Source organism: Molothrus ater, chromosome 1 (assembly GCF_012460135.2).
Source record: "Molothrus ater isolate BHLD 08-10-18 breed brown headed cowbird chromosome 1, BPBGC_Mater_1.1, whole genome shotgun sequence".
Classification (NCBI taxonomy): Eukaryota; Metazoa; Chordata; class Aves; order Passeriformes; family Icteridae; genus Molothrus; species Molothrus ater.
This window is the reverse complement of record NC_050478.2, coordinates 150,499,263-150,512,827: the sequence shown is the minus strand read 5'-3', so window position 1 is coordinate 150,512,827 and position 13,565 is coordinate 150,499,263. Positions and strand designations below refer to the sequence as shown.

The following is a 13,565-nucleotide window of genomic DNA, read 5'->3' as shown; positions in this document are numbered from 1 at the left end:
ACTGATCTCTCCCTGTCCTTATCTCACCTCAAGAGCCTTTTGTTGTATCTCCTCTCCTGTGTCCAGCTGAGGAGGAGAGTGACAGAGGAGCTTTGGTGGGCATGTGACACCCAGCCAGGGGCAGAATGAATAAAATACCAGCTGGCAGCTGGCAGGATCTCTGTTTTCATCCCTGCTGAGGTGGCCTCAGCTCTCTCTGATGAGTTTGAGGCACCTCATCTCCCACAGCCTCTCCACGTGGACTTGGTGGGCAGGAATCACCTTCCTGTTGTGTTTCCTGGGCTGGTGTCCCCAGGTAGGTGCTGACTGGCATCCCAGAGCTCAGCGTGACTACTTTAATTATGCAGCCTGGTTTTACACTCCCTGAGATGACACAGACCTCTAAGACAGCAAAAGAGAGAGGAAACGTGCACAGGCAAGAGAGGGAGAGAGAAACTCCACACTCTGGCTGTTGTTGAGTCCCAGAGGAGATCTAACTCAGTCTGTAATTGCTGTTCTGGATGGCTTCTGCCCTCAAAACAATTTTCTGCTGGTCTGTTGTTGCTTAGGCTGAATCAGGTTGATTTATTGAATGTCATTTTTTTCTCCCCAGCCATAGACAAGAGAAAAATATTTGTTGAAAGGCTGTTGCAGCAAGATTTAGTTTCTGCCTATCTTGCATCAGAAGCTTGCTCATGTTTTATATTATTTTTTTTCCTTTTCCTTTACTTCTCCTGCCTCTCAGAAAGGAATGAGGACAGACAAACACCATGCTCTGATTTGTTTTTCTGTGTCCATACATGGTGGACCACAGGGTAGGAGATGCCCCACGGCTCTTGCAGAAGGGACAACACACAAGGAACATCTCAGCATCTCTTTGCTAAAACATGACAGAAACTACAAAGGGCTGTTGGTTGATTTTTTTTGTCTTGTTTCTTTGTTTTTTCCCCCAAAGATAACAAGCACAAGGCGTTTGTTTTGCTTTATTGTGTTTTGGAGTGCTTCCATGTGCAGAAATGCACACATGGGCCCTCTAGGACATCTTTCAGGATCTCCTTGGGGTTTATTTTACAGCTCTCCTGGCTGCTTGCTGCAGAATAAATGATGGGTCAGAATGTGACCTCGCTTGTAAAAATTCAGCAGCTCCTGAATATTGAGGCAGCAATTAATTTAAATGCTAATTTATAGTCCTTTAAAAAATGGATGGCTGGTTTGTGAGTAAACACATGTGCTAAATAGGATAGAACACTGATACTTTTGATCCCATTTTTATAAAAACCTAAGGCAAACATTCCTAGAAATGAGTGATCCTTCCCTTGAGGACCTGAGCTGACACGGATAGAGGAGGCTGGGATCTGTCTCCATGTGAGAGAGGAATTATTGACTACACAGATTTGTTCTGTGTCCTTCTGAGGAGAACATGTTCCCCTCTCTGGTTTATTTAACACCATTCCCATGTCTGGAATACAACAGTGTCCTTAGGATATCATTAAGGGCAGGGTAATGTTGGAAGTTTTCAGTGTGAATAAATCTTCAGCCCACAAAGCATGAGAGTGGAAGAGAGAAGAGGTTTGCTTATTTTCTCTCTTGGAAACACTTCAGGAATGCTCATTCTGTGGGGAAATGGGCTGCTGGGATTTATTGTTCCCACACTGGTGACAATGTCTAGGTTTTATAACCTGACTTGCTTGCAAATTAATTTCAGAAATGTTAAAATCTTTATCTTGTTAAATCAAGAAATGGGAAACTGAAATTTCTGGTTTATCTGTAGAATCATATTTCCAACCATTTTTGTGTCAGGTTTGGAAATTTAATTTTTTTCCCAAAATCTCAGCACTAAGCAGTGACATTATTCACTTATTGAGTCAGGTTAAGTTACTCAAATAGTCCTGCCATTTTAACCTAGTACTTTCTGTTAAGAACTTCCCAAACTAATTTTCCCAAATGAGAGTTAATCCTCTGGAACTGAAGGGCCTCATTCTTTTGCATCTCTGCCTTTCTCCTCTATCACTTCTCTGCTTTTCTGGCCATCTTCAGCTGCTGCCATTTCATTTTATTGTTGACTAGTTTAATTCTTTTTGTTCCAGAATGGGTGATATTAAATCCTGGCTACTAATCTGAACAACGTATTTCTCCTTTTTGGGGAGGGAAAAAAAAAAAGAAAAGAAAAGAGGATTTATTTGGAACAGTTTAAATCTGTCTCCCTCTTGCTGCAGAATATAGTGAATGAATTGTTGCCAGACAGGGAAGACTGGTGTTAATTAAAACCCAGGGAGCCCCAGCCTAGTCAGCTGGCAGGGAGACGGAATTTTGGGAATGGTGGTGGCTGCTGCACTCCTGGGTTCTGTGGAGTCAGAGATTTGTGAGGAGCTGTATTTCATTGTGAATTCTGCAAAGTGTGTGCAAACGTGGGGAACCAAAGGCAATCTGATTTTCCTAACAAACTCGGATGCCTGGCAAGTTCAGAGGTGCTTGGGGATGGAGCAGACCTGGCAAGAAGGAGCAGGAGAGTAGCTCCAAGGTATATTCCATTATGGAAGGTCTTTATTTCTGGGTATTTTTCTTTCTTCTATTTCTTCCTTTGTTTTCCTTACATATATCAAGGACTTTGAGACTTCACATTGCCAGGTTAAATTATTCAACAGATTTCTTGCTTCAGGTCAGATTGTTTTTGTGCTCTGTGCTTTATAACTCACCCCTGTTTGGTTTTCCTCAAGTGCAGTTTTTCCTTCCTCACAACTCAGCGCTGGCTCTCACTGATGCATATTTGCTAAACAGTAATTTTAAGTGTTATTGCAACATTATGGAAAGCATCTATACTCTGCAGCTGCAGATGGTTGGTTTCAAGTACCTGAATACAAATGGCAAAGCTGAACCAGCACCGTTGGCACACAATGTTGAATTTTCTTCCTCACTCTTCTCTACTTCATGCAGTATCTGGACACACACAGCCCAACTCCTCATGGCTAAATTAGCTGGGAAGGACCCTCTAAGAAGTCAATATATCATCTGTTTTATTCCAGTGGAAATGCTTGGGGTGGGTGGGGGCATGTGTAATTCAATACATTGCAATAAACTCTGTCTAAGCAAATGCACTTGCAAAAACATATTAGTGAGTTTTAAGCCACCTTCACCTAAAGTGCTGAAAAAGAAGCACGACAAAATAAAGCAGATTGAAGTTTAGCAAGGATTGTGTTTATATTGCAAGGAACAGACACAAAATATTATGTCAGTGACAATTTAGCATTCTGGGCTTTTTTAGTATTATTATTTTTTTGTTTTGTTTTTATTTTCCTTAATCATCTTTTGCAAAGCAGTTAAACAAGAGCAGAGCAAGACATTAAAGTTAATTCTCAGTTCTTCACATTTTGCTAAATTTTAACTTTCTCCCTTAAAATATTTTTACAAAAAGCCCAGAAAACTTCTCTACACCAAAAAAAAAAAAAAAAATCACCACTAATTTTTCCTCATTTCCCAGTAATGATTTACTAACACACTGCTCAAGTACAATCTCAAATTACTTAAACTTCATTGTTTTGCAAAATATTCTGCAGTATTTACAAGTTAGGAATAATGCCATCCATAATTAAAGCTTCATTATGCTTGAGAAATGAAGGAATGAAGCACATTTTGTGGTGCATTACCCAGTCTTTGGTTGGAAGAGTGTTTTTTTTCCTTTATTATGATTTCTCACAGCTTTTCCAATCTTTTGCTTTTCCTCCATCTTCAGTTATTCAACAATTTGGTCTATTCTAGCGCTCACAGTGGGACTCCCAGACCTCATTTTAAATTGATGCAGTTCTATTGCATTATGTGTTGAAGTGCTATGCCAGTTATATTCTCATAGCAAACTTCAGTAGGAGGACATGGATTCATTTTGCACCATTTTCTAAATTTGTTAGTGGGGAAATGGAGTTCTTTAAAAAGCATGGTGGAGGCAGTTGGATCTTTTGGGATGAACATGGAATCTCAGGGTGGGTCAGGCTGGAAGGGACCACAGTGGGGCCATCTGGTCCCTTCCCTCCCTGCTCCAGCCATCCCAGAGCACAGGCTGCGAGAAAATCCCACAGCAAAAGCTGTGAGAAATCATAATAAAGCAAAAAAGATTGTGTCCAGGCAGTTCTGAAACTTCTCATCATCCTGCTCTGATTTTGTTGGTAATAAATTCAGTTTATATCTGTCTGTTTTGCCCATGATGATTTTTGGAGGGTGAGGTTTCCTGGTCCTTAATTTATGAACCCTTCATTACATTTTCAGCCCCCTGTTTGCTCACAGAGGGGAGTGGTAGAGCAGATTTGGTGGGTGCCTGCCATCCAGCCATGCTCAAACAACTCACAGGGTTCCATGAACTCACAGTTTGCCAGACAATCTGTGGAATCTCCATCCTTGGGGACACAAAACCATGCCCTGAGCACCCTACTTTAGTTGTCTGCTCTGAAAAGGGCTTTTGGGCTAAATAATTTCCAAAGGTTCCTGCCCATTTCAATGTTTCTGTGATTCTCTGATTTGTAAGGCTGAAAAAACAATACATCCTTTTTTAGTGTCTTTTTTTCTGCTCTGGTAGTGCTGCCTTACTGGTAGTGCATTTAGCAGTGTCTATATTATTATGTCTATTATTGCTAAACTAATTCTTTTTACAAGAGACACTGTCGTATGATGTCAACATATGCTCACATTTGCTCTTTTATATGATAAGTGTTCAGAAATGAAGGAAACAAACTCATGGGTAATTTGCTGTGTTTTCACAGAGAAAATTTCAGAGCTGAATGCAATTTGTTTTTTGGTTTTTTTTTAAACTACTTGAAAACATATAAATGAATCTGTTCATGAAACAGCTCTTTCCTTATTGCCCTACCAATAGGGTAATTTCAAATTCAGGGAGTTTTTGATTGTATCCATCAGTTTATGAATAGCATGAGATGGATGCTGTGCTGAGAGATGGCCTTTTTCTGTGTAGGAGAAAACAGTCTGGGAGGAATGGTCTACATCACCAACAACTTTTTTAGAAAGAGAAGGGTTTGCCACTGTTGGTTTTATTGTTGCTTTTCCTCAGTCCTCCACAATTCTGAAAAGCAAGCATAAAATGTGATCATTCCACCTGCTCCTCTCACAAAGCTTGAGTCAGCTGCCTGACTTAGATCCAGCAAACCATGGCTGGACCTAATTCCACGAGGGAATTTTTCACTGTGGGAGCGTTATAACTTTCCCTTTTACTTCTACACCACTGAAGGTTTCTGGGTTTGTGTTTTACTTTGCCCAGCAGGGCTGTGGAACGTGCCTTTTGTACTTGGATATTCCCCATTCCTGGGTAATGTTAGGATTTCTGTCTTTCCAGAGTGACATGCTGGATGTGAACCAGATCATCAAAGACCTGGCCTCCATGGTGCACGAGCAAGGAGACACAATAGGTAGGTGTCACATGAAAATGATGGGCTTTATTACCCTCTTCCACCATTCCAACATGATCTTGTCCCTCACAAGCAGCATTTTGTTGATGCTGTGATCATTTTCCCTGTGTTTTGAGCATTTTGTACATCCAGAGATGTCTGGATCTGACAAGCTGCCCTTTGCAATAAGGTTCTTATGTTATGGATAGTTTGCTGGTATATTTAGCATAAAATAGAATTCACAGGGAGATGAATCCATTTCCTTTTGACTGCAAAAAAGGAAGCTGGAGAATATGTAACATTAACTGGAAAGGGATCCAATTCTTCCTCTCTACCTGGAACTGTAATTAAAAAAACAATAGTAGTGGCAATTATTATGATGATTATTGATGAAATTAGAGAAAATTAACGAGCTTTTTTTTTTTTCAGATAGATTTTTTTTTTCCCCACATAGCAGGGTGTGTCTAATTGAATTTACGGAAGCCTGAGATCAAGATGTGCTCATATAAAGTCTGAAGTTTCTGCCCTTTAGTTGATCTCCTCATGTTCTGCAGCTACCAATGACTAGGAAAAAATTGGGTGGAGAAAACTGGGGAAAGAGATGAGAGTCACTCCTAGTCCTATCTTTAGGAGCAGCCTACACTGGGAGCCACCAATTCTTGTGAACAGAGAGAGAAGACACTTTAGCTCAGCTCTCTCTAGCATTAGACTGCTCTTTTTTGCTGATGTGAAGAAAAATTAGACTTTTTTTTCCTCTATATCTTGTTTTTTATATGCACAATAATAATATGTGGTACTTCTGAAACAACTGTCCACTTCCAAAATTGGGAGCTAATTGTCCTAAAGGCTGGTTGAGGGACCTAAACTCCAGAGCAGCAGGATTTATGGGGATATTTCTCACCTAAAGGCTCAGCTGGAATTCTCACAGGTGCTCCTGGGAGCAGAAGCAAGTCCTGAGACAGCCATATGCAGATTTTAAAAGCAGAAACTCTTCTCTGCTGCTTGTTAACCACTCTGGATTTCTTTGCTGAGTTCATATCTCTGCAAATTTCCATTACCATAAGATACTTCCTTTCACACTGAAATGAATGATCTACAGCTCTCTGAGAAACACTACTCAGGTTCACAGGGGTGGCAAAAAGAAAAAAATCAAAATTATACTTAAAATCTTTTTTTTAGTATATTTTTTTTTTCTTCTTCTTCTTCTTTTCTTTTTTTTCCTGTCCTCTTGATGCTGTTTTGAAAGCTTATTTTTTTGCATGGATAACTTTGGAGCCTGATTCATCTCTAAAAGCACATCAGATGCTAATGCCTTGAGGGACATGACAACATACATCAGCTAGCTTCAAGATCCTCACAACTCCTTTTCTTAAGGCAATATTTATTACTTTAAGACTTTACCCATGCATAGAAGCCATCCCAGTATTAACTTCCCTGTGAGAAGCTGTGAGACTAAGTAGGACATTTTGTCTTTGAGCCAGCATAAGGTTTTTGTGGGTTTTTTTGTTGTTGTTCCTCTTACACTCCAGCAGATTTTTAACAGTTTTTTTAAGGACTATCTTTTAATCCTGACAGGCAATCAAGGTATCTTCCCAAGCAATTGCTGAAGGGTCCCACTGTTTATCTTGTGACATTCATATTACACAAAAGTAAGGGAGATAAAGAATCAGCAGGCAAGAGATGCTGAAACCCCCACAGTGAAAATTCCATGATGACAAGAGACAGCTCTCTTGACACTTGCGTTATTTTTTTTTTTTTAGTCCATTCCTCTGACATGCATGGAATGAAAGCTCTGTGTCTGCTTGTCTGGAAAACTCAGGGAAAACACAAAACCAGGGAATATGAGATGAGCCCCTCAGCAAAATGCTCACAGAGAAAGCCACTGTTTGGATCACTGCAGGAACTCATCACCTGCAGGAATCTCCCCACCTGAGCTGGGGAGAGCTGTAGGGAGAGTTTGTGTGGTCTGTGCATGGCATTTGCTTCTTACAAAAATCTAAAAGGAATTTTTCTGGCATGTGGGCCAGTTCCTTAATGAGCACTCTGATAACACTGAGAGAGCAATTTCTGTCATGCAGGGAAGAAATAGAATGCAGACTTGGGAGAGGATATCTCTCTTATTTTGTGTCTTCTGCAAACAAATTCTGTGCCCAAGTTCCTGGTCATGGCATCTTTTTGACAGAAATATTTAATTATAAATCACCATATCAGTGAGCCCAAGCCTTTGAAAACAAAACGAGCCAATGGCCTGGGTTAGGTGGGAATCAGCAGAATCTTCCCAAAAGAATTCTGCAGGAGCTCTTGGCAAAAACATCCCAGTGCAGCTTCATCACATGGGCTGCTGGTGGGGGGAAACAAGCAAGGAGGAGGATACTAATAGGAGAAAACCAGAACTGGCTGTAGAATTGGTGTCGGTGACATGGTTTGGGGTTCAGTGGGACCCTGTGTGGGGATTTGCAGCTGCTTTGGAGAAATGGGATCCAGCACATAAGGAGAATTTTAGTAATGGTGGGAGAGGGAGGGTGTGACCAGCAGTCCTGTGGGACAGGGGACAGGATTACTGGAAAAAGGACATGGGGTGGTGTGGCAGGAAGGGTTCCCAAAGCCACCAAAATGAGGTGTGGGCGGGGAAGTGCCTACAAGGCACCTCCATCATGGACAAATATCCCAAATCCTCTGGAGGAGCTGAGCACTCTGAGGTGCTAAATGTACAAAGTATAAGGAATAAACCTTACGTGTTGGAGATCTGTGTGAAGTTGCAGGGCTACAGTTTTGCTGGGATCATGGAGATGTGGTGGGTTGTCCCCTTGATGAAATGTTGCCTTGGAGGGATGAAGGCTCTTTTAGGAAGGGCAGGGTAGGAAAATGAGGAGGAAGAGTTGCCCTTTGTAGAGAGAGCAGCTGGACTACATGGGATGATGCCTGGGGATGGATGAGAAGCTGATGGAAATTTTATGGGTCAGGATTAAAAGGAGGACAGGTAAAGTGGATGAGGCCCTCTGCAGACAGACAGGAACACCTTTGCAGGCTCTGGTCCTCATGGAGGATTTTAACCACCCCAGTATCAACTGGAAGGACAACACAGCAGGGCATAAATATTCCAGGAGGTTCTGGCAGGCATTGAGGACACCTTTGGGGACCTGATGTACAAATTGTAAGATCTCCAGCTGGCCAGCAGAGGTTCATCACCAATAAATTTTACTGTCATGGCAACAGAAGGATTCTGAAGCCAAAGCATCCAAGGATTCAAGGCTTGGCACTGTGAGAAGTAAATTCTGTTGGAGGTGATTGCAACAGCAACAATCACTCCTTTCCATACTCCTAGATGGCCACTCAGCTGAGCTGTAAGTTCCCCAAAAGTCTGAAATATTCCCAGCATTTCCCACTGAGCATCTCTATTTTATATTTGTGAGCTTGTACTTTGATTGGTAGCACTGGGATGTGTATGCAGACTTCCATGGAGTCAGTTTTGTGACTGCTGTTGGGGAGAAGAGAATCCTTAAATCCTCACTGCCTCTGAAGAAAGTGTCAACAACACAGCTGCCAATATTTGTATTGGAACCTGATGAAAGGAAGTGCATATTTGTCCAATTTGTAGGCTTCTGTTTGTCTTGTAAGTGAGAAGAAAGTTGACCTGAATAGGAGTTAGTGCTCTTTTTTTTTTTTTGCCCATGGCAAAAGGAAATTATCTGTGTTTTAGAAAGGCTGTTTTTTCCATGCCACCTGTGTATGGAACCTTAATAGTTATGCCAGAATAACACTCAAAACCTACAGCCCTTATCAAAACTGCTCCAATTCAACTTCCACCACTTCTATCACTGTTTACAGCTCCATTGCATTTCACAAAGCCACAAGGAAAGACCCACATTGTTCTGAAAACATTTCACACTTTTAAAAGCATCACATTTCTGATTCTTTTGAGCCATTTTGGAACGAAGCTTTGTGTATCTGTATCCTTCCCTAAAATGGGAAAAGATTCCAAGCTCACACAGGGGCCACCTATTTTAATATCACAAGAGCAGAAACAGAGGAAGGAATTTACCAGATCTCTACCTCTTTGTCCGGAATGAATGTACACAAATCTACCTTTGCACAGCAAATCTCACTGGCTGAAAGAACCAGAATTTGGGTTGGAAGAGACCCTAAAGATCAACCACTTCCAACACCCTGCCAGGGACAGGAATATCTTCCACTATCCCAGGCTGCTCCAAGCCACATCCAGCCTGGCCCTGGACAATTCCAGGGATGGGGCTTTTTTGGGAAACCACAACTTCTCTGGGAAACCTGTGCCAGGGCCTCCCCACCCTCACAGGGAAGAATTTCTTCCTACTAAACCTACTCTATTTCAGTTTTAATCCATTCCCTCCTGTCCTGTCACTTCAGGCTCTCGCTAATCTCTTTCCATCTATCTTGCAGGCTCCTTTCAGGTATTTGAAGGCCACAATTAGATTACCAAAACCCTTCTCTTTTGCAGTCTGAACAGTTCCAATTGTCTCAGCCTTTCCTCTTAGCTGAGGTGCTCCATCCCTCTAATTAACTTGGTGGCCTCCTCAGAACAGATCAATGTCCTACTGTGTCAAGCTTAAGATTTCCTCAGACTTTGTTTTTAGACCAATACTTATCCAGACTTAGATGTTGGCTTTCACTTCACTTCAGTCTTGAAGTCTGGACTTTTTATATCTAAAAATAACTGCGTGAAAAAAATTCTTAACATGATCTAAAGTCGATGGTCCTTCACTTAACAAACATCTCTGCCTGGTGTCTGTCAGGCTGGAGCCCAGAGACCTGGAAAAAGAAGTAAAAACATGGCAGCTATTGCTTTTCTTTGGTCAGGAGGAACTTCTTGATGGGTCCATGTGTTCAGCCCTTGAGTGAAGCTGCCATTCGCTGAAGTGCCACATTGTCTCTTATTACCTAGTGATGGTAACAATGGCAATGAACTTCCTTCAAAGGAAAAGGGATTTGCATGAATACAAATGGGCTGCTTATTTCGGAAGCTTTGTAATGTAGGGAGGATTTTTCAGTTTGGGGTTTGCTTTTCTTTTTAATTTTTTTTTGTTGTTTTTCCCTGTGAAATCAAGTCCAATCAAGCCTTTCTACCTGAAGGCTGGTCTGACATGTAAACACTGTCAAGAGGGCCCATCAGCACGTCCTCCTCCAGTCTGACTGCCGGGATGGCACAGCCAGGAGTCTCTTGTCAGACTGCAAACTGAGCTGGGAAATCATTCAGCTGGAGCCTTAACTAAACCCTCCCAAGTTATGTGCCTCTGTTGTGACATCTGCAGGAAATGAACACATCTCGAGAACAGTCCCCAAATACCTGAATTTAACAGCTTTAATATCTCTGATCAGTTGAACGTGGCCTGCAAAGTCTCTCATTTGGTAGAGATCCCTAGATCTCAAAGGAAGCTGTTATGGGAATGTTAAATGTACATTTATGGTAAATGTACATTTATGTTCTTATTGGTTCCTGATGGATTGGGAAATCTTCTCTTGGCTGTGTTGCTTTCAGCCCCTTGGTAAGACCCAGAGTAAAGTGTCAGTACAGAGCAGAGCCCATGAAGGAAGGGTACACTGGGGTGTTCCTGAATCTATTCCACTTCTCACCTCTTTGTCCACCTTCAGTTTATGCCCTGCCATCAGCTGTGTTTCTGCTAAGTCTGATAAAGCTTCATTGCAAACCACCCCAGCTGCTGAAATTGTATGGGTTTATTATCCTTATGGTGTCATTATCCTTAATTGCCTTGTAGACAACAACTTGAAGGAGATGGTCAGCGGGTCACTGGCACAGGTTGCCCAGGGAAGCTGTGGCTGCCCCACACCCCTAGAGGTGTTCCAGGCCAGGTTGGATGGGTCTCTGATCAACCTGGTCTAGTGGAAGGTGTCCCATGGCAGAGGGTTAGAACGAGATGATCTCTAAAGGCATCTTCTAAGCCAGTTCATTCTGTGATTCTGTGGTGTGCTCTATACCACTCACCTTTCCCTGTTTATCTGGACTGCAGCAGTGGTGGCCTCCACTGAAGCTCTCTGGACAGGGCTGGACAGCCTCAGTCTCATGTGAGGCACTGCTTGGTCACCTCTGCTGTGACAAAGATTTTGGAGCCATGTGTGGGCTGCTGTGATCTCTGACCGACTCATTTTACTGGAGATAACAAGCAACACAAAAATTGCATGAGCTTTTGTGTTTCTCTCCTCCTCCTGCTCTCTCTGAGTGTGATTTTTGTCTCCTCGCTTGCATGGGGGCTCTCACACTCAGCTCTCTTGCTGGCAGGGCTGGTAAGACAGCCCATGCTGGTTTACAAGGAGCAGAGTGATGGGCGACTCTACACTTGCAAATTTCCTAACGCCTAAAGATCTGTCTGCTGTGTTTATTTCTGTGTTTGACCCTCATAATGTGATTGGGCTGGTATAATTACAGTTAATGAGCCAGCTAATTTTGTACAAGAAGCAAAGCTCTTCCTTCCACGAGGTTTATTGCCACCCGTAGGATTCTTCTCACATCAATTTATCCAAAGCAGTTTTTTGGGGAACTTAGAACTGCCATGGTCTCAGTTTCTAATAATGCTGCAATTGAGCAGTAAATGTCAGAAAGGCAGAAGCTGCTCAGGTGGGTGGTTTATTTCTGCTGGGAGGTGCAATTCTCTGCCAGACTGTTTGGGAAACGTGGCTTGAGCAGTTTAAGTAAATCAAACGAGCCATGTAAAGCAAAAGAGGTCAAGCAAGTTGTAAATATCAGTGACCTTACTTGGTAGGTAAAATATATGATCTTTCCAAGACAGAAAGCAGATATAAAATATATTTATTTCTATGGATCCACACCCCTACCAACCTTATTATTCTGGTGACAAACTCAGAGTGAAACTACTTTCATCAGCAGCAGGACTTGATAACTCAGCTATGTGATGGAAAGTGAGTTTCGTGTTAATTATAGACAAAACCAGACTTCTGAAAAATGCTGCACACAAAGGAAATCAAGGGATGTATTAAAACTGTTTAAATTCACAAGCTGGATTTGGGGAAAAAAAATTGGTCTTCTTTTTTTTTTATTCGTAAATTTAAAGAAACATATTTTATTTTTTCTTTAACTTGGATGTCTTACAGACTTTAAAAAAAATTGTATTGAGTGTAAATCAGGAGGGAAATGTTGCCCAGAGAAGTTATGTACTCCCCATCCCTGGAAGAGTTCAAGGCCAGGTTGGACAGGGCTTCGAGAAACCTGGAACAGTGAAAGGAGTCCCTGCCCATGGGAAGGGGTTGCAACAAGTTGATCGTAAGGCCCCTTCCAATTCAAACCAGTCCATGATTCTCTAAATCTGTGAAAAGAAAGGATGTGCTACAGGCAACTCTCTGGAATTTCCCCTTCAAAACTACTTGAGCTGTTCTGCCCTGTAAATTACTTTCAGAGATTAGCTGGGGAATAAAAAAATCCAACACACCCCTAAATTACTTCACAAAAAAACTCCTCATGTTGAATTAACTTTTTTTGATCAGCAAAGGAAGGAAATAAAAAAAATTATTCAGGAGTGTTGTTGCGATGTAATATCCTCACATGTGCTAATTTTGTGGGTTTAAAGTATTGATTATCCCAGGCCACCTGAGAGCATCACGTGGGAGTTGAGGAGGCCTTGGATGGTGACTGAGAGTGTGCAGTGGTCACTGGGTCCAGGACCTGCACCTCAGGATGCTCTTCATACGCTGACCCTTCTCCTGTGGCAAACATCAGGAATTTGAGGCCATTTGTCTCTGTAAGAAGGAGCAGTAAATTGCTCTGCAGATGCCAAAGTGATAATATTTCTGCACTCTGCCTCTTAGCACTGAGCAGGTGATAGGAGGTGCCTCATTCTCTTACAGGACGTGTTGTTTTCCAACAGATACACACAGGAAAACGTTTGAATTTTGAATCTCTGGGAGATGTATCCTGGCAGGCATGGCAAACCCCTGGCAGGGCAGTACCATTTTTCAGCACATCCATATGCAGCAGATACTTGACATTTCCAAGATGCATTTCAAGGACAGTATAAATCATTCAGGAGAAAAAGTGCTGTGAATTTATGCTGGTGTTTGGCCATTGCCCTGTAGCCACTTTTATTCATTCAGACCAAGGGGTTTGGGCTGTTGGCTGAAAAAGAAATGGGAACTGGAAGAGCTGGTTGTGACATTTTAGGGTATTTTAAATACTCTTTCCAGGCCTGCCTGGAA

The 13,565-nt window shown here is 42.0% G+C and overlaps 1 protein-coding gene across 4 annotated transcripts in view; it reads left to right on the top strand.

Moving 5' to 3' along the window:
- Positions 1-13,565, top strand: part of TSNARE1 (t-SNARE domain containing 1) — a 461,286-nt gene that overhangs the window by 271,931 nt on the left and 175,790 nt on the right. For all 4 annotated transcript variants that reach the window (XM_036400134.2, XM_036400166.2, XM_036400142.2 and 1 more), the window contains exon 11: positions 5,315-5,387. In XM_036400134.2, coding sequence (XP_036256027.1) covers positions 5,315-5,387 — 73 coding nt within the window. The remainder of the gene's footprint in view (positions 1-5,314; positions 5,388-13,565) is intronic.